The sequence below is a fragment of the Mastigoproctus giganteus genome, chromosome 2, assembly GCF_048544385.1.
Source record: "Mastigoproctus giganteus isolate SK-2022 chromosome 2, ASM4854438v1, whole genome shotgun sequence".
NCBI classification, from domain to species: Eukaryota; Metazoa; Arthropoda; class Arachnida; order Uropygi; family Thelyphonidae; genus Mastigoproctus; species Mastigoproctus giganteus.
In genome coordinates this window covers 126542501-126567197 of record NC_143576.1, presented here as the reverse complement: position 1 = coordinate 126567197, position 24697 = coordinate 126542501, and the positions used below count along the sequence as shown (strand labels likewise).

At 38.4% G+C, this 24697-nt stretch overlaps 1 protein-coding gene across 1 annotated transcript in view; it reads right to left on the bottom strand.

Annotated features, from left to right (window-relative positions):
* roq (RING finger and CCCH-type zinc finger domain-containing protein roquin) overlaps window positions 1-24697 on the bottom strand; it is a 711471-nt gene that overhangs the window by 634040 nt on the left and 52734 nt on the right. Inside the window, exon 4 of the mRNA XM_090390025.1 lies at window positions 2571-2782. Within this exon, the coding sequence (XP_090246151.1) occupies window positions 2571-2782 (212 nt within the window). The remainder of the gene's footprint in view (window positions 1-2570; window positions 2783-24697) is intronic.

Sequence of the window (24697 nt, the reverse complement as noted above, 5' to 3'; positions counted from 1 at the left end):
CCACTTGATATCGATGGGTCAACTGTTGATGACCCTGCTCAAGTAGCTAACAAACTAAATGAATATTTTGCATCGACATTCACACATGAATAGTTATTCAGCGAGGGGAATGTCAGAGGTGTATTCAACTCTAGCAGTAAGCTAGAGAATCTTGTAATAACTGAGAGTCAAGTGGAGGAGAAATTGTTGAAGATAAACACAAGAAAGGCACCTGGGGTGGATGGAATCTATCCAGTTATATTAAAGGAGGCAGCAAAGGAAGTAAGCAAACCCTTAGCCATAATTATGAGAGCTTCCTTGGACTCAGGGGAGGTACCCATGGACTGGAGATGTGCAAATGTGACCCCAATTCACAAGGGAGGATCAAAGGCTGACACAAGTAATTATAGACCTGTGAGTTTAACTTCTGTTCCCGGAAAATTAATGGAGGCACTGGTTAAAGAAGCACTGCAGGATCATCTAGACAAGACTTCAGTTATAGCTCGGACACAGCATGGTTTTGTTAAGGGGAAGTCTTGCCTGACCAATTTGATTGGATACTATGATGCAGTCACAAAAGAACTGAATGCAGGGAATAACTTTAATATTATATACTTGGATCTTAGAAAGGTTTTTGATACTGTTGCACATGGAAGACTGCTGCACAAATTGGAGCAGTGTGGCATTGGAGGCAAATTGCTGCTATGGATAAAGGGGTGGTTGAGGGGGAGAAGACAGAGAGTGGTAATCAATGGACACTGCTCAACGTGGACTAATGTTATTAGTGGAGTTCCTCAGGGTTCAGTGTTGGGTCCATTGTTGTTTTCTGTATTTATAAATGATATTGATGATGGTGTATCAGGCTTAATGTCCAAGTTTGCAGACGATACCAAGGTTGGCAGGGTTGTTAAGGACACTACTGATACTATGCTGCTGCAACAGGATCTGGAAAGGTTGAGCAGATGGGCTGAGAGGTGGCAAATGAAGTTTAACATTAACAAATGTAAAGTACTACATATGGGAAACAGCAACCCCAGAGCAACGTATCAACTCTGTGGTACTACACTGACAGTGGTAGAGAATGAAAGGGACCTGGGGGAGGTTGTGCAGGCAGATATGAAGTTCTCTGAGCAGTGCAGACGGGCTGCAAGAGTAGCTCATGGTGTATTGTCAATGATATATAGGAATTTTTCTAGCAGGGATAAGGAGGTGATTATTCCCTTGTATAAGGCAATGGTCAGGCCACACCTAGAGTACTGTATACAGGTCTGGATGCCTCATTCCAAGAAGGATGTAGAGCTGCTGGAACGAGTACAGAGAAGGGCAACAAGATTAGTGAATGGAACAAAGGGGTGCTCTTACAAAGAAAGGCTAAAGTTTTGCAAATTACAGTGTCTGGAGACTAGGCACCAGCGAGGTGATCTGATAGAGGTGTACAAAGCCTTGAATGGTTTGAGCATGCTCAATGCTGATGGGATTCTTCCTCTTGCTCAGAATAATCACCTGAGAGGGAATAAGTTCAAATTGAGGAAAGACAGATGTAGGATAGATGTGCGGAAATTTGCCTTTAGCCAGCGGGTGGTTGGTAGGTGGAACAGACTTCCATCCCTTGTCGTGGAAGTTGATAGCCTAAATAAGTTTAAGGCTCAGCCGGACAGGTATTTCGAACGAACAGAGGGGTGAAGTGGAAGTGGTTATTTTTTATTTATTTATTTTACTTTATTTTTTTTTTTGGCTGATGCTGCATAAGCTTGCTTTCTTGCATCAAATGCCTCTACTAATGCTAATGCTAATGCTAAAGAGCTAATGCTCAAGCAATTAATGGAGGCAGCCTGCCAACCTCCTTAATGTGGGCAGTAAGAATTAATTCTAATAAGTCAAAACAGTACCTCTTAGGCCATCATGATGTGGAGATTCAATCAAGCAAGTGAACACCATCCAACTAACAGCTTGCCCTATTAAAATTCATCACAGTGTCTCAATAACCAGAGGACTGAGCTTATCATTCAGTTTAAATATCACAGGCATGAAGTCTTTCAAGCCTCGCAAACTCATCAATGCATTGATATCGCAAACCAGCAATACAGCCAATCAAGAATCTTCTCACCACAGAATATATGTTCTTTTGTTAACCACTTCATTTCTATTTTTACAGCAATCAGACCACAGTTGGTAGTTTCACCCCCACCCTTGTACACACACACACACACACACACACACACACACACACACACACACACACACACACACACACACACACACACACACACACACACACACACATCAGTGAATTATATAAGCAATTTTATTGATTGTTTTGCTTATAATTGTTAAATAATGATTTATTTTATTTTCTTTGGAAAAGAAAATTAAGTAGCTTCCATAACATAAGGTAAGGCTTGTATGTTATATTCCAAATTCTCAAGTCCAATAAATGCACTTTATCCAAGGATGTAGTGCAGTGCCCATATTATATATCTGTAGAACAGAACCAGCATTAGAAACATACCTTTCAATCACCACATCAGATGAACTCACTACTATTATCATCAACTTTTTTTGTTCTTTCTTTTACTACTTCTAGTACTAACCTGGTCCAAGAAACTGACATCCTCTTGCCCGAACGGCAGCCCATAAATTTGCAGATAACTGTTGAGGATTCTGATGTTGTAGTATTAGTTCTGTCACAGATCTCTCTCCCAACGAACGTGCTGCACGCATAGCTCTTGTTCTACCTTCTTCTTCAACTAGTTGGCAATTAATTAATGTAACTAATTTACGCTGCATTGGCCTGCTCAAAGGGCTATTTTGACTATTGCTGCTGCTGCTGCTGCTGCTGCTACAACCTCCATTAGCAGTACCTATAATGGAAAAGGTCATTTTTTATATACTACAAAAAGTGATTAAGCATAACTTTGAATTAGCAGTTTTAGATGTGTTCGTTTTTTTTTTCTTTTGAATGGTAGATGCAGAAATATACTCTAGTTCTATAAATGAATTATAGAGTGAGATACAAACAAAAAAATTGATGAAAATGAATTGAAATTCTTCTAGAAGACTGTAATTTTCAGGAACATACAAAAGTTGTTCAATGGAAAAAATGTTACATGGGTCTAAAGTTCAATCATTGAATGGCTGCTATCTATCTAATGCACATGTTTGGGATGGTTTATAAGAAAGAGATGAAGTTATATGTGTCAGTTCAGAAGAACAATGTCCACAGAAATATCTGTTTAAAAGACATGACGTGGGAATGGAACATCTGTATGAATTAACAGACTGGAGTTATTGATTTGGTTTCTCCCAAACATTTTCTTATTTTCTTAGCCCTTTTGAAATCTCAAACCTAACTGTAACTGTTCTGAACTTTCAAGCCTACCTGTAACTCCTCTGAACTCTATTAACCAAGCTGTAAATCACAATATTTTTCAAAAAAGGGTTTATCTTAGTTTATTAAAATTGAGATAAATTACATTACCCGACAAAATTTTTTTTTTTTCATCATACCTCTGGAACAAAAGTTGGTTATTCTGAACAAAATTAATATTATGAAAATATCCATCTTTTACTTCTGTCACAACTACATCAAAAGATATATGCATTATTTAAATACCTTGTTTTTATACAATATCAGCATACATGGTTGTAATGATTATACACAATATATGTTACTTAGACATGATTCCCACTCAATGATTTCCTTTTATACTCCAGTTTGCTTTTCCGTTTAAGGAACCAACAGTACCAGTGATTTGGTATCATTTTTCCATTGCAGATACGTGCTGGTGGAAGCACCTCTCCTTGTTCATCACTGATATCCGCTAAGTTTTCAAGAAAGAAATCCAGATGGGAATGAAGGAAATGCATTTTCAATGACATTCAGCACCCCATGTTCTTGTAACATTTCAGCAAGTTTGTCACCAGTTGCTCATAGCTCTCTTATTTTCTCTTTCCGAGGAATCCATGTACCACAGCCTTGAAAGATCTCCGTGCAGCCAGTTCATCATCATTCAGGTTTCTTTGAAATTCTTCATCTTTTAAGAGATTTCTTATTTGAGAACCTATGAAAATTCCTTCCTTCAGCTTTGAATGAGATAAATTTGGAAACATTTTCAGTAAATATGTGAATCCTCTGCTTTCTTTTTCTTATCATTTCAATCATATCAATTTGATGCAGTGCTTGCCTTAGTGAAATTCTTAATGAGTCCAAGCTTGATGTGTAAAGGGTGAAGAAAAACCTTTTGTGGATCAACCAATGGAACATACTTTAGATTGCTTTTGCCAGGAATATATATTGATCTCTCTTGTCACAGTGTTGTATGATGTAGTGTTTGGCTGTTGCATGACTATCCCACAAACCACCTTGCAACCCAACAAGCAGTCCAATCACTTTGAGAGCACCACAAATATTCCAACCATAGTCATTGTAACGTATAGTAGCAAGAATCTGGGACATACTAAAGTAAGTTTCTTTCAGGTAAACACCATGAACAAGAGGAATTGATGGTAAAGTATTTCCATTATGAAGCAATACTGCTTTCAAACTTAGCTTTGATGCATCAATGAACACACACCATTCAGAGGTATTGTGATCAATGTTCAGTTCGTGCATACGACCAACGACGTTTTTGCAGACACATATTATTATTATTATTATTATTAGCCATATGGTGGCAAGGAAGCCTGAGACTTATGCTGTACCAGCAAAAAAAATTCCCAAGTTACCCTGAGAGAGAGAGAGAGAGAGAGAGAGAGAGAGAGAGAGAGAGAGAGAGAGAGAGAGAGAGAGAGAGAAGTAGAAAGGAATCACCAAGAAAGAGAAGAATGATGATATCCAGCTCAGGACCCTGGGTTTGCCAAGCTCATACTCACCAGCTGTGAGCCCTGGGGTTAATTCAACCTAACATTGTTTTCCATTGCAAAATATCTTGAAAACTCTTCATTTCACTTACGATTAATGTTTGTACCTTTGGCAAGTAAGTTCCACTGTTGTAGTCTGGATCCGAGTAATTCAGCTTTCTCTTTTAAGGTAAGCCCAAGTCTCTGATCAAGTCGCTTAATTCTTCTTACTCAATGTAGTGTGGGGCCTTTTCTTTTTCTGGCTCGTAGTCCAAATCATGTGAAGTACATGGTTCCACGACAGCTAGTAAAATGATTTCTTCTGTACCTTCATCACTACTTCCAATATCCCAAGATTTTGTTGGCACAGATACTGGCAGTTCTTTACCGTGTGGTACTGGCCTAATTGCTCATGAGATATTTGATGCAGTGCTTGCTCTTTTTGGAAATACCTTTTATTTTTGTCATGCAGAAATAGCAGTCATCGAAATGATTCTTGGGCTTGCGCCACACCATAGGGACGGAAAAAGGTAATGCTCTCAGTTTGCCATATAACCACAGCCTTAAGTTCATTGTACAAGTAATACAACAGATACCTGGAGCCCAATTTTTTTCTTGGTCACTGATCTTGCAGCCAAAGTACAATGGATATGCAAAAAAACTTTTGTGAGATTGTATATTTTCTTCCTCTGAGTTTTTGGGGTTAAGTGTCCACAAACATAGCAGAAGGTCTGCTATGTTTGTGTGTCTGGGTGATTGATGCAAGTTCTGTGCTTTGTCTTCTACATTTTAACAATGTGTTAACCTAAAGACAGTAAAAGCAATTGGCAAATTTGAACAGAAGATGAATTCTTGTAGCATAGTTTATCATACACTATATATTGAACAGTTGAATGGTGTAATAAAATTAATAAAAATACTGACTTGTCTGGAAAAGTGCATCAAAATCAAAATATGCTATATTGCAAGAACAGTAATGACGTACTTAACTTTTAGCCAAATAAACGAAACCAACCAAAATTTAATAAATTTAAAAATTGTATTTCAAACAGTAATGATATCTTTGTACAGAATACAGTTATCTATCTATATCTTAAAACTGAGACGGGATAGGAAATTTTTATGATTGATTTTAAATTCTATACATAAAACTTGACCAGTTTTATGTATAGAATTTAATCATGTTGGGTAGTGTTATCATTTAATAGGGAATTTAAACATTAAATAATTCTGTACAGTCATAATGAAATTACTTAATGATTATGCAACCCAAAGCTAGAGGCCTGTTTTCCAGGGAATTTAAAATTTAAAGAACTGAAATTCCAAAAATTTCTGAATTAAAAATAAATTTAAAAATTTTTGTGGAATTTTAAGCCTGCAGAGGTCACACAATAGTTTGTTGAAAAGAGGGTTGGTCGTCTGGGACCTGACAGATAGCCAACTTTGTTTTTCTATGGAAATTTTTTTTTGATTTTTTTTTTCTAATACTGACTGCAGTATACCAGTATATCACATTTCCTTAACACACTATAATACTTATTATAAGTGATTTTTCAATTTTTAATTAAAAACGGAAATATTTAAAAAATGATGTGGTTTTTACATGATATTTTAAAAAATATGAAAATAAGTTTAGCCTTTAGTATAAGGTTCTTACCCATGGATCTTTGTGACAAGTGATGGGCACATCTAGCTCTGCCCACTGCTTCAAAGTGGGAAGATCCAGTCCTGGAAGAAAAACTGCTTCCTGATTTTAAAACAGCAGCAAAAGGGTTACTTCCTGATTTTAAACCAGTGCCAAAGGGAGGATAGTTGTCAAACTATTTTCTCGCATGCCACTAGTTTTAATCAAATCAGAAAACAAATTTATTCACGGGAATAGACAGTAAAATAGCATTCATTAATGAAAAATTGTGGTGATCAATGTGAAGCAGAAGGTGGAGCTAGACCTGACCATCACTTGTGCAGATCCAGGGATAAGAACCTTGTACTAAAGACTAACTGAAAATAAAAAATTACAGTCATACAATACAAATATGGTCCTAATAGTTGTTCCATTTTTCTGTGCATAAAATACCATTAAGAATGTGAAATTTTAAAATTACATGTGCACACTTTTTTTTATGCTTAGACTTGAATTTCTGTACAGTCATAATGTACAGTCATAATGAAATTACTTAATGATTATGCAACCCAAAGCTAGAGGCCTGTTTTCCAGGGAATTTAAAATTTAAAGAACTGAAATTCCAAAAATTTCTGAATTAAAAATAAATTTAAAAATTTTTGTGGAAGGCAATGAGAAACCACCCCAACTATTTTATTTCTAAATATGGCATACAACTTAAGAGTTATGAGATCTGGCAGTGGGACTATGGCAATGAGCAAATGTGTCAGGCCCCGAAGTTATAAGTAGGGTGTATAGTGGATATGTTGGGAAGAGAAAGAGAAACTTGAGTAATTTGAATATTAAGACAATGATAGGATGGTTAAATCAGAATAGATGAAATAGGAAATGGAATGAGGTAAAATAGATATTATAACGTATGAGACAAAATGGAATGAGAAAGGGAATGTTAGAAGCAATGGGTAAGGGTTATACATTCTGGATGTAATGAGCAGTAAGAATGGAGTAGGAGTAGTTTTCAGTAAGCAGTTGTCTGAAAGAAGTGAAATATATTAGTGATAGATTGATGCTTGTAAGAATGAAGACAGAACCAAAAGGACAAAGAAAGAAAGACAGAAGACAGAACATGGAGAGAATAAAAACAATAAGTAAGGAAGGAAGGGAAAAGCTATTACTGGAAAAGGATGACTGAATAAATAAAGTAAAAATGGTAAATGGTTAAGTTTAAGAGAAAATATAAAGAAAATGCTGAAGAGGAAATTGGATACAAACAAGGGGTAAGAGCTAGGAAACAATGGATAACACAGGACATGATGAGAGAACTGGAGGAAAGAAGTAAATGGAAAAGTGCTAATTACCAAAATACCAAAGATGGCAGGAGGAGGTATAAAAAAATTAAAAATAGGCATAGCTGGGTAACACATGAAGCAAGAGAGAGAGAGAGAGAAGGGTAGTGGGACAGGTTTGTAAGGAATTAAAAGTATCAGAAAAGTTAGGAAAATACTATTTTACCCATTGGCAGTGACAAAAATGATTGTTCTTGCTCTAATTGTCACTTCACTGAAGTGTCACGGTCACTTCAGCCCACACGTTTACATTTGAAAAATCTGCAAAATGCCATCTTTATTTTCAGACTTTTCATTACGCAATTAATTGGTTCCAAGAAATCACCCGTAAAGATAAATCAAAGTGAATTGACTTTTACAGGGTTAAAATAGGGATGCATTCCAACCCAATATATTTACCCATGAAAAATAGCTATCTAAAATTTAGAAAGAAATGCATTTATTTATATTTCTGATTCAATTAGTACACTGATACTGTAATTAATTTAAGTGGATAATGAATCAGCTAATACTGATATATGCCATGGATCGGTGGACGAACGATTTTCAGCTGTTGAAGAAATGATCAAGAAAGAGCTGATGGGTGGCAGATTCAATGTGCTTTAAAAATTCAGCCATTTGCTTTGTTGAAAAGTGTTTAACAGACTCAACAACAGAGGGGTCATCATCATCTTCGTTTAATATCCTTCTCCATTTTGAGAAGATTCACACTGATGAGCTCCCCCTTGTGGAATTGAAGCAACTCATTCACATTGGCCTCATCTACATCTTCAAATCCAACTCTCCTTACAATGGTTTCATGTGTTAAATTAGAAAGTTCAACTTTAGGATCAAAGTGATGAGAGTCAATGACATCAGACTAAATCTCTTTCTAAACTCCCTGCATACAAGGCTGTGAAACTTCTGCCCGTGCATTTCCAACGTTGTCAATCACTTTCTTGATGTCATAGTTCTTCCAAAAGTCATCTACAGAAAGTTGATCTTCGACATTTGTATCCTTAACCATCTGCATAAATGTCCTCCGGAGATAACTTTTGAAAACTACAATGACATCATGATCCATAGGTTCAATAAGGGATGCCATATTTGGTGGCAGGAACATAACATTAATGTTTTTATCAATATAACAATAAGCGTTCAATTCACGGCAGAGTTCACGGTAAAAGTAGAATTCAAAGACAGCTGCTGTATTCCAAGCTATTTTGTCAGACCGACATACAACATGGGTTTTTGGAGTGATAATCCACGAGGGAATGCATTTTATGAACTTCTGATGCATTCCTTCTAACAGCAATGTAAAATGGTCCTTGGAGGCTTTAATCCAGAGCCATCTTCTCTTGCACCGTTCTGCTTGGCAAGCACTTGCAGTTGGGTGGTTAATTGCTGGAACAAACTTCCATCTGTCGTTGTGGAAGTTGATAGGTTAAATAAATTTAAGGAGGAACTGGACAGGCATTTGGAGTGAATGGTGTGATTTTTTTTTTTTTTTTTTTTTGGCTGATGCTGCACTTGCTTTCTTGCATCACATGCCACTACTACTACTACTACCTCAACACTTGTTGGGGCAAATAACAGATCTTCAGCTGCCACTTGGAGTTGTGGTGTAAAGTTCTGAGCAGCAACTGAATCAGCTGCTGCAGCCTCACAAGTTAGCTTAAGATTATGTAACCCATATCACCTCTTAAAATGTTCAAACCACCCACCACTTGCAACAGAGGTTTGCACTTTCGGATCAGGCCCAATAGCATTCAGGTCCTCAAACAAATTTTTCACTTTAGCCTAAATAATACTGGTGGATACCAGGAATAGAACATTGATTATGATGTTCAATCCATTGAGTCAAAATCCTTTCTAAACTTTCCGTAAGCGGTAACCTTACTAGTCAATCTCTCGCACTTTTACAACTGTCTTTAATTTTCTCATCTTGATTCCTTATTATTCTTAATGTCGATTTGGAGATTCTTGTGAATCTGACAATGTCAATGGTACCTTTGTTACATTCATAGCTCTTAATGACATCTAATCTTTCCTCAAGGGTTATAGATTTCCTTTGTTTTTTGCTGCTGGCAACACTTCAGTCACTGTTTTTACATTTTTCCATAGGGTTAGATTTTAAGTTATACTACAATGTAATATGGTGTGCAAATTTAAGAAGACAAATTACCATTTGTAATGCTTTTAATTCTGCAGCTGTAGAGAGAGAGAGCACAAGCAATTACAACACTGTGTGCTTCTAGCACATGTATGGTGGTTGAATCATAGATTACACGTGCACAGTGAATAATTCACAGGTGCAGGTGTATGGTGATTGATTCACAGATGCAAGTGCATGGTGATTGATTCATAGATGCAGGTGCATGGTGATTGATCCATAGATGCAGGTGCATGGTGATTGATCCATAGATGCAGGTGCAGGTTGACTGAGACCAGTTTTTATTTTGATTTTTTTGAAATCGTGTTATAGCGAAAATGCATAAAGTGAGATCACATATATTGATGGATACCTATAGTTTTAATTCTTTTAAATTAAAACTGCCTTTAGACTTGTCGGATCCAAAATGCAAACTGAAACACCCACACCCTTCAATGAACACATGCAACTGGATGCCAGCATTTCAATAACAGAAGATTCACATATGAACTGTGAAGCATGGAAATCAACAGCTTGATTCCAAATGACACTTCAATGTCATGAAGCCAGAGTGTCACCAATAGGAGGAAAGCATGCACCAGTAAAGCCAGCTCACTATCAATAATTGTGCATAACAGGTGCAATGTGATGTGCATATAATTAGGTTTAATTTAATTTCTAAATTTTTCCTAATTATGCAATAATTAACATATATTTTCAGCTGCCAGAATTTTCAGTGGAAAAATAAAAAATAAAATCCCATTTCAAGAACAAGGATTTCCAGCAGTGTGGACAAAGCAGATGAAGTACACAAATTGCTGAAATATTGCCTGGGGCCTTATCAACCATGCATGGTCGACACAGGGTTAATGTATAAATAGTAGTAGTGGCATGTGATGCAAAAATGCAAGTGTATGACCTTATGCAGCATCAGCCAAAAAATCACACCATTCCCTCCAAAAGCCTGTCCAGTTCCGCCTTAAATTTATTTAACCTATCAAGTTCCACAACGACACATGGAAGTTTGTTCCAGCAATTAACCACCCACTGGCTAAAGGCAAATTTCTGCACATCTATTCTACATCTGTCTTTTCTTAATTTGAATTTATGGCCCCTTAGATTCGTAATCTGAACAAGTCGAAGAATCCCATCAGAATTCAGCAGCTAAACCCATTCAAGGTCTTATACACCTCAATCAGATCACCGCACAGGTGCCTAGTCTCCGGCCACTGCAATTTCCACCCCAGGTGATGGGATCTATCCAGATATATTAAAGGAGGCAGCAAAGGAAGTACGCAAACCCTTAGCCATAACTATGCGAGCTTCCTTGGACTCAAGGGAGGTACCCACAGACTGGAGATGTGCAAATGTGACCCCAATTCACAAAGGAGGATCAAAGGCTGACACAAGCAATTATAGACCTGGGAGTTTAACTTCTGTTCCAGGAAAATTAATGGAGGCACTGGTTAAAGAAGCACTGCAGGATCATCTAGACAAGACTTCAGTTATAGCTCGAACACAGCATGGTTTTGTTAAGGGGAAGTCTTGCCTGACCAATTTGAAATTTGATTGGATACTATGATGCAGTCACAAAAGAACTGGATGCAGGGAATAACTTTGATATTATATACTTGGATCTTAGAAGGGCTTTTGATACTGTTGCACATGGAAGATTGCTGCACAAATTGGAGTAGTGTGGCATTGGAGGCAAATTGCTGCTATGGATAAAGGGGTGGTTGAGAGGGAGAAGACAGAGTGGTAATCAATGGACACTGCTCATCATGGACTAATGTTATTAGTGGAGTCCCTCAGGGTTCAGTATTGGGTCCATTATTGTTTTCTGTATTTATAAATGATATTGATGATGGGGGATGTCTTTGCGTGTGCGCGATGCAAGGAAATCAGGCGACAACTCAGCATTGTTATGGGCCTATATTAGAGCTTGAAGGACAGGGTGGATGCCCTCGAAGCATTAAAAGTGAGGGGCCCATCAAGCTCTCAGCTGCCCACAGCAATGCCAGAACTTGCACTTGGTCATCGCGCAACACAGCGGCAGCCCCCAAAGGCAGAATGCGCTGGTCTCAAAGGAACTAGTAGTTGTTGGTGACTCTATTGTCAGGGGAAATGGGAAACATGCTTTGTAAAAAGAATAGGTGGAACAGGAGCAGGGTATGTCTGCCAGGGGCAAAGGTTGATGACATTGTAGAGCGGATATCATCTTTTAAGGGCACAAAAGGTGATATAGTTGTACACGTTGGCACTAATGATATTAAAAGTAGGAGACCGGCAGACAAGTACAGGTCACTGTTGACAAAAAGCCATGAATTAGGGATGAATTTGAAAGTGTCTGCAATTCTGCCCAGACACAATAGGAAGGAGTATATGATGAGAGCCCTGTCGATCAATTTGGCCCTGGAAGGACTGTGCAAGGCTCAAGGGGTAAAATTTTTTTTTCAGCCTGGTCTGTACTTGTTAACAGGAGAGACTGCTTCTACAGGGATGGGATACACTTAAATAGAAAGGGTGCAAGAATGTTTGCTGATGCTATCGAGGCAGTGTTAGGTGGGTCGGAAAACTGCTAGATTGGGGGGATACAAGGAATAATAGATTAACAGTAGCTACTGGCAGAGGTGAAAGTGATTCTTAACAGCTTCTATTGGAATGAGCCGCTATCTGGAAAATAAGATGCAGGATAGTTCAGAGACTGCTGGGAATCATTGGGGTACAAATAAACACATAGGTTGTGTTAGGGTAGCTAAGAAAAAGAACAGGTGCATGTATACTTGCGTGTACACCAATGCTAGGAGTTTAGTAAATAAATTTGATGAATTTGAGGTATTGCTCAAAACATCAAAGGCAGATATTGTGGGGATTTCAGAGACGTGGTATCACACAGATATAAGGAATGCAGAACTGGAATTTGGGGAGTACAATGTCTACAGAGAGGATAGACAGGGTAGGAAGGGAGGAAGGGTTATGCTATTAGTTAAGAAATACATAAAATCCAAGGAAGTGAAGCCAGTTGACATTGCTGGACAGTGCAGTGTCGAGTCAGTTTGGTGTGACATAAGCATTGGAAGATCAAAATTGAGAGTAAGAGTGTGCTATAGGCCTAATGACTCTGATGAGCATAATAAGAAACTGTACGGGGAAATAGAATGGGTAGTAAATCAGAGAGTTTTATAATGGGTGATTTTAATTTCCCAGATATTGTCTGGAATTTGAGGCCTGGTCGCTCACACACTAGCAAGGCTTTTGTGGATTTACTGGATGATTGTTTTCTACATCAGCATGTTCGGGAGGCAATTAGAGGGAGTAATACTCTTGATTTGATTATCAGTAGTGATTCTTTATGCATTAAGATTCTGCAGGTAAATGAACCACTAAGTGGCAGTGACCACAGTGTGCTGAAGTGGGATTTACTCAAAGAGGTAACTACCATTAGGGGTAAAGGGAAGGGTTACTGCTTTCGTAAAGGTGACTACGATGGACTGAGACAGTATTTAAATTCTATACAGTGGGACAGACTGATGATGTTACCAACGGCAAATTCAAAATGAGAAGCATTCAAAGAACTTATCTTGGAAGCTACTAGGCTTTACATACCAACCAAGAAATATTGTTCAAGGTGGATGCCTAAGTGGATGTCAGATGAACTAATGAGACATATGGCAGAGAAGAAAAATGCATGGGATACATACAAATTAACACGTGACACAGAAGCCTACGATAGATACAAGTTGATCTGTAACCAAGTTACAAAGGAGGTTAGGCAGGCGAAAGCAGATTACGAGAAATCTTTGGCAAGGGATGCAAAGAAAAACAGCAAAGCGTTCTTTACTTATGTAAACTCTAGAAGGAAGAGGATGAATCATATTGGTCCACTTGATATCGATGGGTCATCTGTTGATGATCCTGCTCAGGTAGCTATCAAACTGAATGAATATTTTGCATCGACATTCCCACGAGGAGTTATTCAGCGAGGGGAATGCCAGAGGTGTATTCAACTCTGGCAGTAAGCTAGAGAATCTTGTAATAACTGAGAATAAAGTGTAGGAGAAATTGTTGAAGATAAATACAAGAAAGGCACCTGGGGTGGATGGGATCTATCCAGTTATATTAAAGGAAGCAGCAAAGGAAGTAAGCAAACTCTTAGCCATAATTATGAGGGCTTCCTTGGACTCAGGGGAAGTACCCATGGCCTGGAGTTGTGCAAATGTAACCCCAATTCACAAAGGAGGATCAAAGGGCGACACAAATAATTATAGACCTGTTAGTTTAACTTCTGTTCCTGGAAAATTAATGGAGGCACTGGTTAAAGAAGCACTGCAGGTCATCTAGACGAGACTTCAGTCATAGCTCAGACAGAGCATGGTTTTGTTAAGGGGAAGTCTTGCCTGACCAATTTGATTGGATACTATGATGCAGTCACAAAAGAACTGGATGCAGGGAATAACTTTGATATTATATACTTGGATCTTAGAAAGGCTTTTGATACTGTTGCACATGGAAGACTGCTGCACAAATTGGAGCAGTGTGGCATTGGAGGCAAATTGCTACTGTGGATAAAACGGTGGTTGAGGGGGAGAAGACAGAGTGGTAATTAATGGACACTGCTCATCGTGGACTAATGTTATTAATGGAGTCCCTCAGGGTTCAGTATTGGGTCCATTATTGTTTTCTGTATTTATAAACGATATTGATGATGGTATATCAAGCTTAATGTCCAAGTTTGCCGACGATACGAAGGTTGGCAGGATTGTCAAGGACACTACTGACACTATGCTACTGCAACAGGATCTGGAAAAAGTTGAGCAGATGGGCTTCGAGGTGGCAAATGAAGTTTAACATTGACAAATGTAAAGTACTACATATGGGAAACAGCAACCCCAGAGCAACGTATCAACTCTGTGGTACTACACTGACAGTGGTAGAGAATGAAAGGGACCTGGGGGTGGTTGTGCAGGCAGATATGAAGTTTTCTGAGCAGTGCAGACGGGTTGCAAGAGTAGCTCATGGTGTATTGTCGATGATATATAGGAATTTTTCTAGCAGGGATAAGGAGGTGATTATTTCTTTGTAGAAGGCAATGGTCAGACCACACCTAGAGTACTGTATACAGGTCTGGAGGCCTCATTTCAAGAAGGATGTAGAGATGCTCGAACGAGTACAGAGAAGGGCAACAAGATTAGTGAATGGAACAAAGGGGTGCTCTTACGAAGAAAGGCTTAAGTTTTGCATATTACAGTGTCTGGAGACTAGGCACCGGCGAGGTGATCTGATAAAGCCTTGAATGGTTTGAGCATGCTCAATGCTGATGGGATTCTTCTTCTTGCTCAGAATAATCACTTGAGAGGGCATAAATTCAAATTGAGAAAAGACAGATGTAGGATAGACGTGAGGAAATTTGCCTTTAGCCAGTGGGTGGTTGGTTGGTGGAATAAACTTCCATCCCTTGCCGTGGAAGTTGATAGCCTAAATAAGTTTAAGGCTCAGCTGGACAGGTATTTCGAAAGAACAGAGGGGTGAAATGGAAGTGGTTATTTTTGAATTATTTATTTATTTATTTATTATTTATTTTATTTATTTTTTTTTTTTTGGCTGATGCTGCATAAGCTTGCTATCTTGCATCAAATGCCTCTACGAATGCTAATGCTAATATCAAGCTTAATTTCCAAGTTTGCAGACAATACGAATGTTGGCAGGGTTGTCAAGAACACTACTGACACTATGCTGCTGCAACAGGATTTGGAAAGGTTGAGCAGATGGGCTGAGAGGTGGCAAATGAAGTTTAACATTGACAAATGTAAAGTACTACATATGGGAAACAGCAACCCCAGAGCAACGTTTCAACTCTGTGGTACTACACTGACGGCGGTATTTTTTTTTTTTTTTTTTTGTGTAGTTGTTGGCGCATCGGCTTCTGTGGCCATAATGCACCTCCCAAGGTTTTTGCAGTACTTTGATCCAAGCCCGAGACGGAATTCGAACCCGCGACCTTTGGGTTGCCAGGCAGGCACTTCACCCACCCGGCTAGCCCGGTCGGCACTGACAGTGGTAGAGAATGAAAGGGACCTGGGGGAGGTTGTGCAGGCAGATATGAAGTTCTCTGAGCAGTGCAGACGGGCTGCAAGAGTAGCTCATGGTGTATTGTCAATGATATATAGGAATTTTTCTAGCAGGGATAAGGAGGTGATTATTCCCTTGTATAAGGCAATGGTCAGGCCACACCTAGAGTACTGTATACAGGTCTGGACGCCTCATTCCAAGAAGGACGTAGAGCTGCTGGAACGAGTACAGAGAAGGGCAACAAGATTAGTGAATGGAACAAAGGGGTGCTCTTACAAAGAAAGGCTAAAGTTTTGCAAATTACAGTGTCTGGAGACTAGGCACCAGCGAGGTGATCTAATAGAGATGTATGGTTTGAGCATGCTCAATGCTGATGGGATTCTTCCTCTTGCTCAGAATAATCACCTGAGAGGGCATAAATTCAAATTGAGGAAAGACAGATGTAGGATAGACGTGCGGAAATTTGCCTTTAGCCAGTGGGTGGTTGGGTGGAACAGACTTCTGTCCCTAGTCGTTGAAGTTGATAGCCTAAATAAGTTTAAGGCTCAGCTGGACAGGTATTTCGAATGAACGAATGAACAGAGGGGTCAAGTGAGAGTGGTTTTTTTTTTTTTTTTTTTTTTGGCTGATGCTGCATAAGCTTGCTTTCTTGCATCAAATGCCTCTACTAATGCCAATGCTAATTTGCAGAACTTAATCCTCTCTTGGTAAGAGGATCTCTTCATTCCCCTCATCCATCTTGTTGCCCTTCTCTGTACATACTCAAGCAAATCTACATCCTTCTTAAAATGAGGCCTCCACACCTGTACGCAGTACTGAAGGTGTGGCCTGACCATTGCCTTATACAGAGGGGCAATCACTTCCTTTTCCCTGGTAGCAAAATTCCTATATATCATTGACGAAACCCCATGATCTACCCTGGCAGCCTGTCCGCATTGATCAGAAAACTTCATATCTGACTGCACAGTTACTCCCAGGTCTTTTTCATTTTCTACCACCTTAAGTGTAGTACCACACAGTTGGTACATTTCTCTGGGGTTACTTCTACCCATATGCAGTACTTTGCATTTGTCAAGGTTAAACTTCAGTTGCCACTTCTTAGCCCATCTGCCCAAATTTTCTAGATCCTGTTGCAGTAGCACACTGCCATTACTGTCATTAACAACCCTGCCAAATTTTGTATCATCTGCAGACTTCGACACTAAGCCTGACATACCTTCATCAATATCATTGATAAATATACAAAACAACAGTGGACCCAATACAAAAATCCTGTGGGACTTCACTAATAACATTAGTCCACAAAGAGCAGCACCCATTGATTACCACCCTCTGTCTTCTCCCACTCAACCATCCTTTTATCCATTGTAGCAACTTACCCTTAATGCCAATTCTGCTCCAATTTGTACAATAGTCTTCAAGGCGCAACAGTGTCAAAAGCTTTCCTGAAATCCAAATATATGATATCAAAATTATTTTTTGCATTCAGTTCCTTTGTAACCACATCATAATATCCTATCAAATTTGTCAGACAAGACTTTCCCTTAACAAACCCATGCTGTGTCTGAATTATTGCTGCAGTCTTGTCTAGATGATCCTGCAATGCATCTTTAACCAGTGACTCCATTATTTTACCCGGAACAAAAGTTAAACTAACTGGTCTGTAATTACTCGTGTCACCCTTTGATCACCCCTTTGTGAATTGGGGAATACATTGGTTTGCTTAGTTGCTTTGCCGCCTCCTTTAATATAACTGGATAGATACCATCCACCCCAGGTGCCTTTCTTATGTTTAATTTCAACAATTTCTCCTCTACTTTGCTCTCAGTTATTACAAAATCATTAAGCACCCTGCTACAATTTGATAACCTTCTGCCATTTTCAAACCTTAATAACTCATCATGTGTGAATGTAGATGCAAAATACTCATTCAGTTTGTTTGCTATCTGAGCAGGATCATCAACAGTCGAACCATTGATGTCAAGTGGACCAATCAGATTCATCCCCTTCCTTTTAGAGTTTATATAAGTAAAGAAATCCTTGCTATTTTTCTTAACATCCTTTGCCAAAGATTTTCTGTAATCTGCCTTCGTCTGCCTAACCTCCTTTGTGACCTGATTACAGACTAGCTTATATCTGCCATTGGCTTCTGAGTCGCTTGATAATTTATATGCATCCCATGCATTTTTCTTCTCTGTCACGTGTCTCATTAGTTCATTTGATAACCATTTAGGCCTAAACCTTGAACAATATTTCTTAATAAGTATGAAACTTTTAGAAGCTTCCACGATTAATTCCTTGAATGCTTCTCACTTACAAATTACTGTTGGTAACATCGTCAGTTGATCCCACTGTACAGAATTTAAAAACTGTCTGAGACCACTGTACTCACCTTTACGGAAGCAAAAACCCTTTCCTTTACCCCTGATGGTAATTATATCTTTAAGTAAATCGCACATCAGTACACTGTGATCACTGCCACCTAGTGGTTCCTTTATCTGCAAATTCTTAATACACGAATGATCACTGCTGATAACCAGATCAAGAGTATTACTTTCTGTGGTTGGCTCTCGAACATGCTGCTGCTGCAGAAAACAATCATCCAATAAATCCACAAAAGTCTTACTAGTGTGTGAGTGACCAACCCAAAAGTTCCAGTCAATATCTGGGAATTTAAAATCCCCCATTATAAGACATTCCGATTTACTAGCCCACTCTATTTCTCTGTACAATTGTTCATTGTACTCATTCGAGTCATTAGGAATATAACACACTCCTACTCTTATTTTTGCTTTTGCGGTGCTTATGTCACACCAAACTGACTCAACAGTGCACTGTTCATCTATATCAACTGGATGCACTTCTTTTGATTTTATGTTTTTCTGAATTAACAGCATGATACCTCCTCCCTTCCTATCCTGTCTATCCTTTCTGTACACATTGTACTCCCCAAATTCCAATTCTACATTCCTAATATCAGTGTTACACCACCTCTCTGATATCCCAACAATATCAGCCTTTGATGTCTTGACCAACAAATTTATCAAATTTATTTACTACACTTCTAGCATTGGTATACATGCAAGCATACCTGCACCTATTCCTATTCCTAGTTACCCTGATACATCCCATATACCCACCTGTTTCACGACTGCCATCAGTCGCTGAAACCCCCGGCACCACTCACTCCAGGTCACTGCTTATTCTAATAGAAGTTGTGCAAGAATCACCTCAGACTGCGGCTACTTTTAACCTTTTAGTCCGTGAATCCCCCCAAGCTAGCAGTTTCCCAACCCACCTAACACTGCCTCGATAGCATCAGCAAATATTCTTGCACCCTTTCTATTTAAGTGTGTCCCATCCCTGTAGAAGCAGTCTCTCCTGTTAAATGAGTAAGGAATATGAGCATGGAGAAAAATGGATGAGGTTGGATATTACCGAAGGAAGAAATGGGAAGGTACTAAGAAAACCAAAGGAGATAAGGGGTAGATGGATGGATATTAGGATATTATATGGGCCAAACAAGGGGAAGAAAGAGGGCGATTTTGATAATATACAAAAATTGATCGAGAAAGCTTAGAGCCAATCATAATGAAGCAAGAGGCAATCACAGTGTTAAAGGAAAAGACAATTTAAGACTAAAGTAATGATAAATTTATAGAAATGAAAAGCCATGGAGTGAAATGCAAAAGATTTTAGAACTATAAGTTTGGTACTGCATGCAGCAAAGATAATGCTAAGAATATTAAACAGAAGGATGATAAGAAGAATGAATGGAAAACATGGGAGGCCAGATTTGTTTGAGGGGCGTGGAATAAGGGATGCAAAACAAACAATGAGAATGTGAACAGAAAAAGATCATGGAGATGAACAACAACGTATGCATCCATTTTATAAATTTGGAGAAGGCTTTTGATCTGATCCATTTTATAAATTTGGAGAAGGCTTTTGATCTGGTAGAATGGGTTAGATTATTGAGTGAGTGTAAAGAATACAAATGGATTGGAAGAACAGAAGAGTGTTTAGTAGATCTACTGAGGCCAAAAAAGTTATAGTTAGGGAAGGACAATGTGACACTGAAATTAAAAAGATAGGAAGAGGTGAGAGACAGGGATGTCAACTGTCCTTGACTATTTAATATACATGGTCTTTTAAATAAAATACACCAGGGTCTATCTCATTTTTTTTTTCCGGTTTAAGTTATTTGCTGCCTGGACCACTTTTGTTGGATATGAACTGAAATTTTTGAATTTGATATTAAAATTGTACTAAGTATTACTATTTAGATTTACAATTACTAAATTAAAATTTTGTCTAAATCAACTGCTTTTTTTATGAATGGGAAAACTGTTCCCCCATCTTTGGTTTAACCCAGTGGTTTTCAGCTGGGGTGCCACAACATCATTCCAGGGGTGCCACGTAATTTGCGTTTAAATTACTTAAACTTGTTATTATTTTTAAATTTATATGTTTATTTCATTATATAAAGGTGTACAATATCTTTTTAATTTTGTGGTGATCTATAATTGGTGTTTACGTAGTACCTCTATATAAAGAATAAAATTATTATATACTGTATATATATAATTTGTATTATATATATACAGTATATATATATATATATATACATACTGTATATATATATATAATTTGTATTATGTAATGTAATTTTTATAATTATATTATTGTAATGACTATCATATAACATTATATATATATATATATATATATATAGAGAGAGAGAGAGAGAGAGAGAGAGAGAGAATCGGATCTAACAGGCAGAAAATTGAGTAGGGGTGCCGTTATTAAAAAAAGGTTGAAAACCATTGGTTTAACCTTAAAACATCAATTCTGAAATGAATGTAAAAACTGATTTTATTTGAAGAAAAAAATAATAAACACAATAACTGTGTGATGTTTGCTCTTCATTATGTGCATTTTGCTGTGAACAGCTCACTATGAGTGCAATTAAAAAACAGCACTTGTGGTGAATGCAGTTATAAAAACTGCACTCAACTATGAGCAAAATATGTAAAATGTAAACTGATTAAAATTGGTTTAAATCTGTTTAAGTACAGAAATTATGTTTTTAAACTAAACCAAAGAGAAGGAATAACTTTCCCATTCAGAAAAAAAGCAGTTGATTAGGCAAAATTTAAATTTAGAAATCATAAAATCTAAACAGTAACACTAAGTGAAATTTTAACAAAATTCAAAAATTCTGGATTAAATACAACAAAAAGGTTAGGCGCCTGCGTGGCACATGCTTCTTGATTAAACCAGGGTTCAAGCCTGTCACCACCAAATACAGAGGATGCGGAAAGGTCAGGGAATGACCACCGAATATTCATGGAGCAATATGGCCTTAGTTGTTAATGCTCCTAAAACCAAATAACAACAACAAAAAGGGTCCAGAAGAAAAATAGTTTAAACCTAAAAATAAGCAAGACAGACCCAGCTGCCTTTTAATTGAAACGATCTGTATATGTGGAATAAATGGTTAAAGAGACATCTAAAAGAGGAAATATGAATGAGGAAGAATTGTACTGAGTAAAGATAGGTGGGAGAAACATTACTGAGAGTGTAAGATTTGAACATGATATGGTACTGGTGGTAAGAGATTCTAAGAAAGATTACAGAAAGTGGTTAACAGGCTAAAAGAAATTGTAAACAGGTCATGATGAGAATAAATTTTACAAAAAAAAAAGGTTATTGAGAGTGGAAGGAGAAAGGTTTAAGTCAAATACTGAAATAGGAAGAAAGAGAATAGAACAGGAGTGAATATAGGAATATAGAATAGGAGATATATATATATATAAAATAGAACAGGGAGTGAGTATAGGTATTTGGGAAGCCTGATGGTGTCAAATACTGAAATAGGAAGAAAGAGAATAGAACAGGAGTGAATATAGGAATAGAATAGGAGATATATATATATATATATAATAGAACAGGGAGTGAGTAGGTATATATAATAGAACAGGGAGTGAGTAGGTATTTGGGAAACCTGATGGTGGAAGAAGTGAAAAGCAACAGAGAAATAAAAATAAGTATAATAGTAATAGGTAAAAAAAGCTTTTGAGAAGCAAAGAATATTATGTGGGATATCAGAAATTGATTCAAGGAAAAGAATGATACAATGTCTCGAATGGAGTGTTGTACACTATGAAGCAAAGACATGGGCATTAGGAATGGAAGACATTGAAAGACTGGAAAGGTTTAGGAAGTGTGTATGGAGCAGGAAGGTTAGAAAATATGAGATGAGTTGATAAAGTGAGATACCAGGTTTTGAAAAAGTGTACTGGACAAGTTGCAAGGGATTAAGAAGAATGTAATGAAGGGTAAAAAAAACTGAGAGGAAGATGCTGAGAGGGAGATTGAAGTAAACTAATAAAGTAAAATGAACTGAAAGCAGATGGTGGATATTGGAAGATGAAAAGGGGAGCTAAGGATGGGGAGATATAGAGAAGCAGTTCAGTTAAATGTGGACCTGCCCTTGACAGATTGATATAATAATAATAATAATAATAACAGAAAAATATCATCAGAGACTCAGAAGCCTGCTGAAAGCAAAATTGAATGGAGGGAACACAGTTAAAGCCATAAACACATATGCAGCTTCAGTAATAACATACACATTCGGAGTCATAGATTGGACTAACACCGAGTTAGAAGTTATCATGAAAAGACAAGGACAATGATGACCAACAGTCGCCAACACCACCCAAAGTCAAAAGTGGAGAGAATAACAATACCTCGGAAAGAGGGAGGAAGGGGCCTGATAGACCTGACAGAACAACAGAAAACAGAGATAGTTAATCTGAAGGTTTACTTCGAGAACAACACAGCACCACTCCACCAGGCCATAAGGAAGATAGATAAGTGGTATACCCCACTCAACCTAAGCGAGGAAAGCCCTCCCACCCAAACAGTACAAGAAACGAAGATAGAAAGATGGGCAAAGAAGACACTCCATGGCAGACACTACAATGACCTCCATCAAAATCACATCGATAACATTGCTTCCAATGCATGGCTCAAAAGCGGGACGCTCTTTGCCGAGACTGAAGGATTCATGCTGGCCATCCAAGACCAGGTAATCAATACCAGAAACTATAGAAAATACATCGCAAAGGAGCCCGGAACATCAGATAACATGTCGACGATGGCACCTAGCCTCAGAAACGGGGTGCAAGGTGATCACCCAGACTGAGTACACTCATAGACACATCCAGGTAGCCAGGATAATACATCAAAAGCTAGCAAGGAAATACCAGTTGACCAAAGAAAGTGTACCACAGTACAAGTACGAACCCCAGGCAAGTACTAGAGACCTGAACCAACAAGCTGTACTGGGACCGTGCCATAATAACACATAAGACCATCCTGAACAACAGACCAGACATAACCCTTGTGGACAAGATGGAAAAGGCTACCTACCTGATCGACATAGTGGTGATCAACACTAGCAATGTCCAGAAAACCCACGAGGAAAAAATTAGGAAGTACACGAACCTGAGACATGAGATCAAGGAGATGTGGCATATGAAAGAAGCATCAACCATCCCAATCATCGTGTCAACAACCGGTATGGTACCAAAGGCTCTACATAGCAGCCTAGTAGCAATAAGTCTCCCAGAGAACACCTACAAGGAACTCCAGAAAGTTGCAATCCTGAACACCTGCAAGATAGTCAGAGATTTCCTCGACCAACAGTAACACCAGACATTACAACCACCCTGTGTACTTGGTAGCAGTACCCGTCACGGAGTGGAATCCCCCAATCAGGGAGAAATAATATAAGAGCAATAATAATAAAAGTTTCCTGTAGAAGGACCAAAACCCAGTTTCCTGGAAACTGGGTCAAGATGAGAAAGCAGGAAACGGACCACCCGAGAAGAAGACGATCGAGGAGTTCTAGGGAAATATCTGGAGCAGTGAAGTAAGACATAACAGCAGAGCACCCTGGATAGAACTAGAACGGAAGAAAACGAAGGACATACAAGAGATGAGAGAGTGGGAGTTTCGAGAAGAAGAAGTGGAATTGATTCCATTATTATTATTATTATTTATTATTAGCCATATGGTGCAAGGAAGCCAGAGGCTTATGCAGCACCAGCCAAAAAAAATTCCCGAGTTACCCTGAGAGAGAGAGAGAGAACAAGAAGCTCACCTGCACACACACAAGCACCTAGCAGGGCAGTTCACTCGAATGATAAGGCACCTGGAGACAATCCGAAGTTTCTCACCGAAGGAGTCACATATCTGATACTTAAATACGAAGATACAAAAAACCCGGCGAAATACAGGCCAATCACCTCCCTCCCAACGATGTACAAGAACCTGACCAGCTGCATAACCAAGAAGATTATATAACCAAGAAGCTGTATAACCAAGAAGACCACTTAGAGGGACAGAACATAATGGCAGAACAGCAGAAAGCATGCAAGCAGAGGAGCAAAGAATGCAAGGAGCAATTAACCGTAGATTCGGCAGTTATGGAGCAGGCCTACAAGAAACACCGTAACCTATACATGGCCTACATCGATTACTGCAAGGCCTCCAAAAATAGAGACCCTGAAGATCTACAAGGTCAATCCAATAGTGACAAACTTCCTAGAAGCAACCATGGCGAAATGGAGTACCACCATTAAGGTCGAGAACATCACAGCCAGGCCAATCCCCATTAGAAGAGGAATCGTTCAGGGA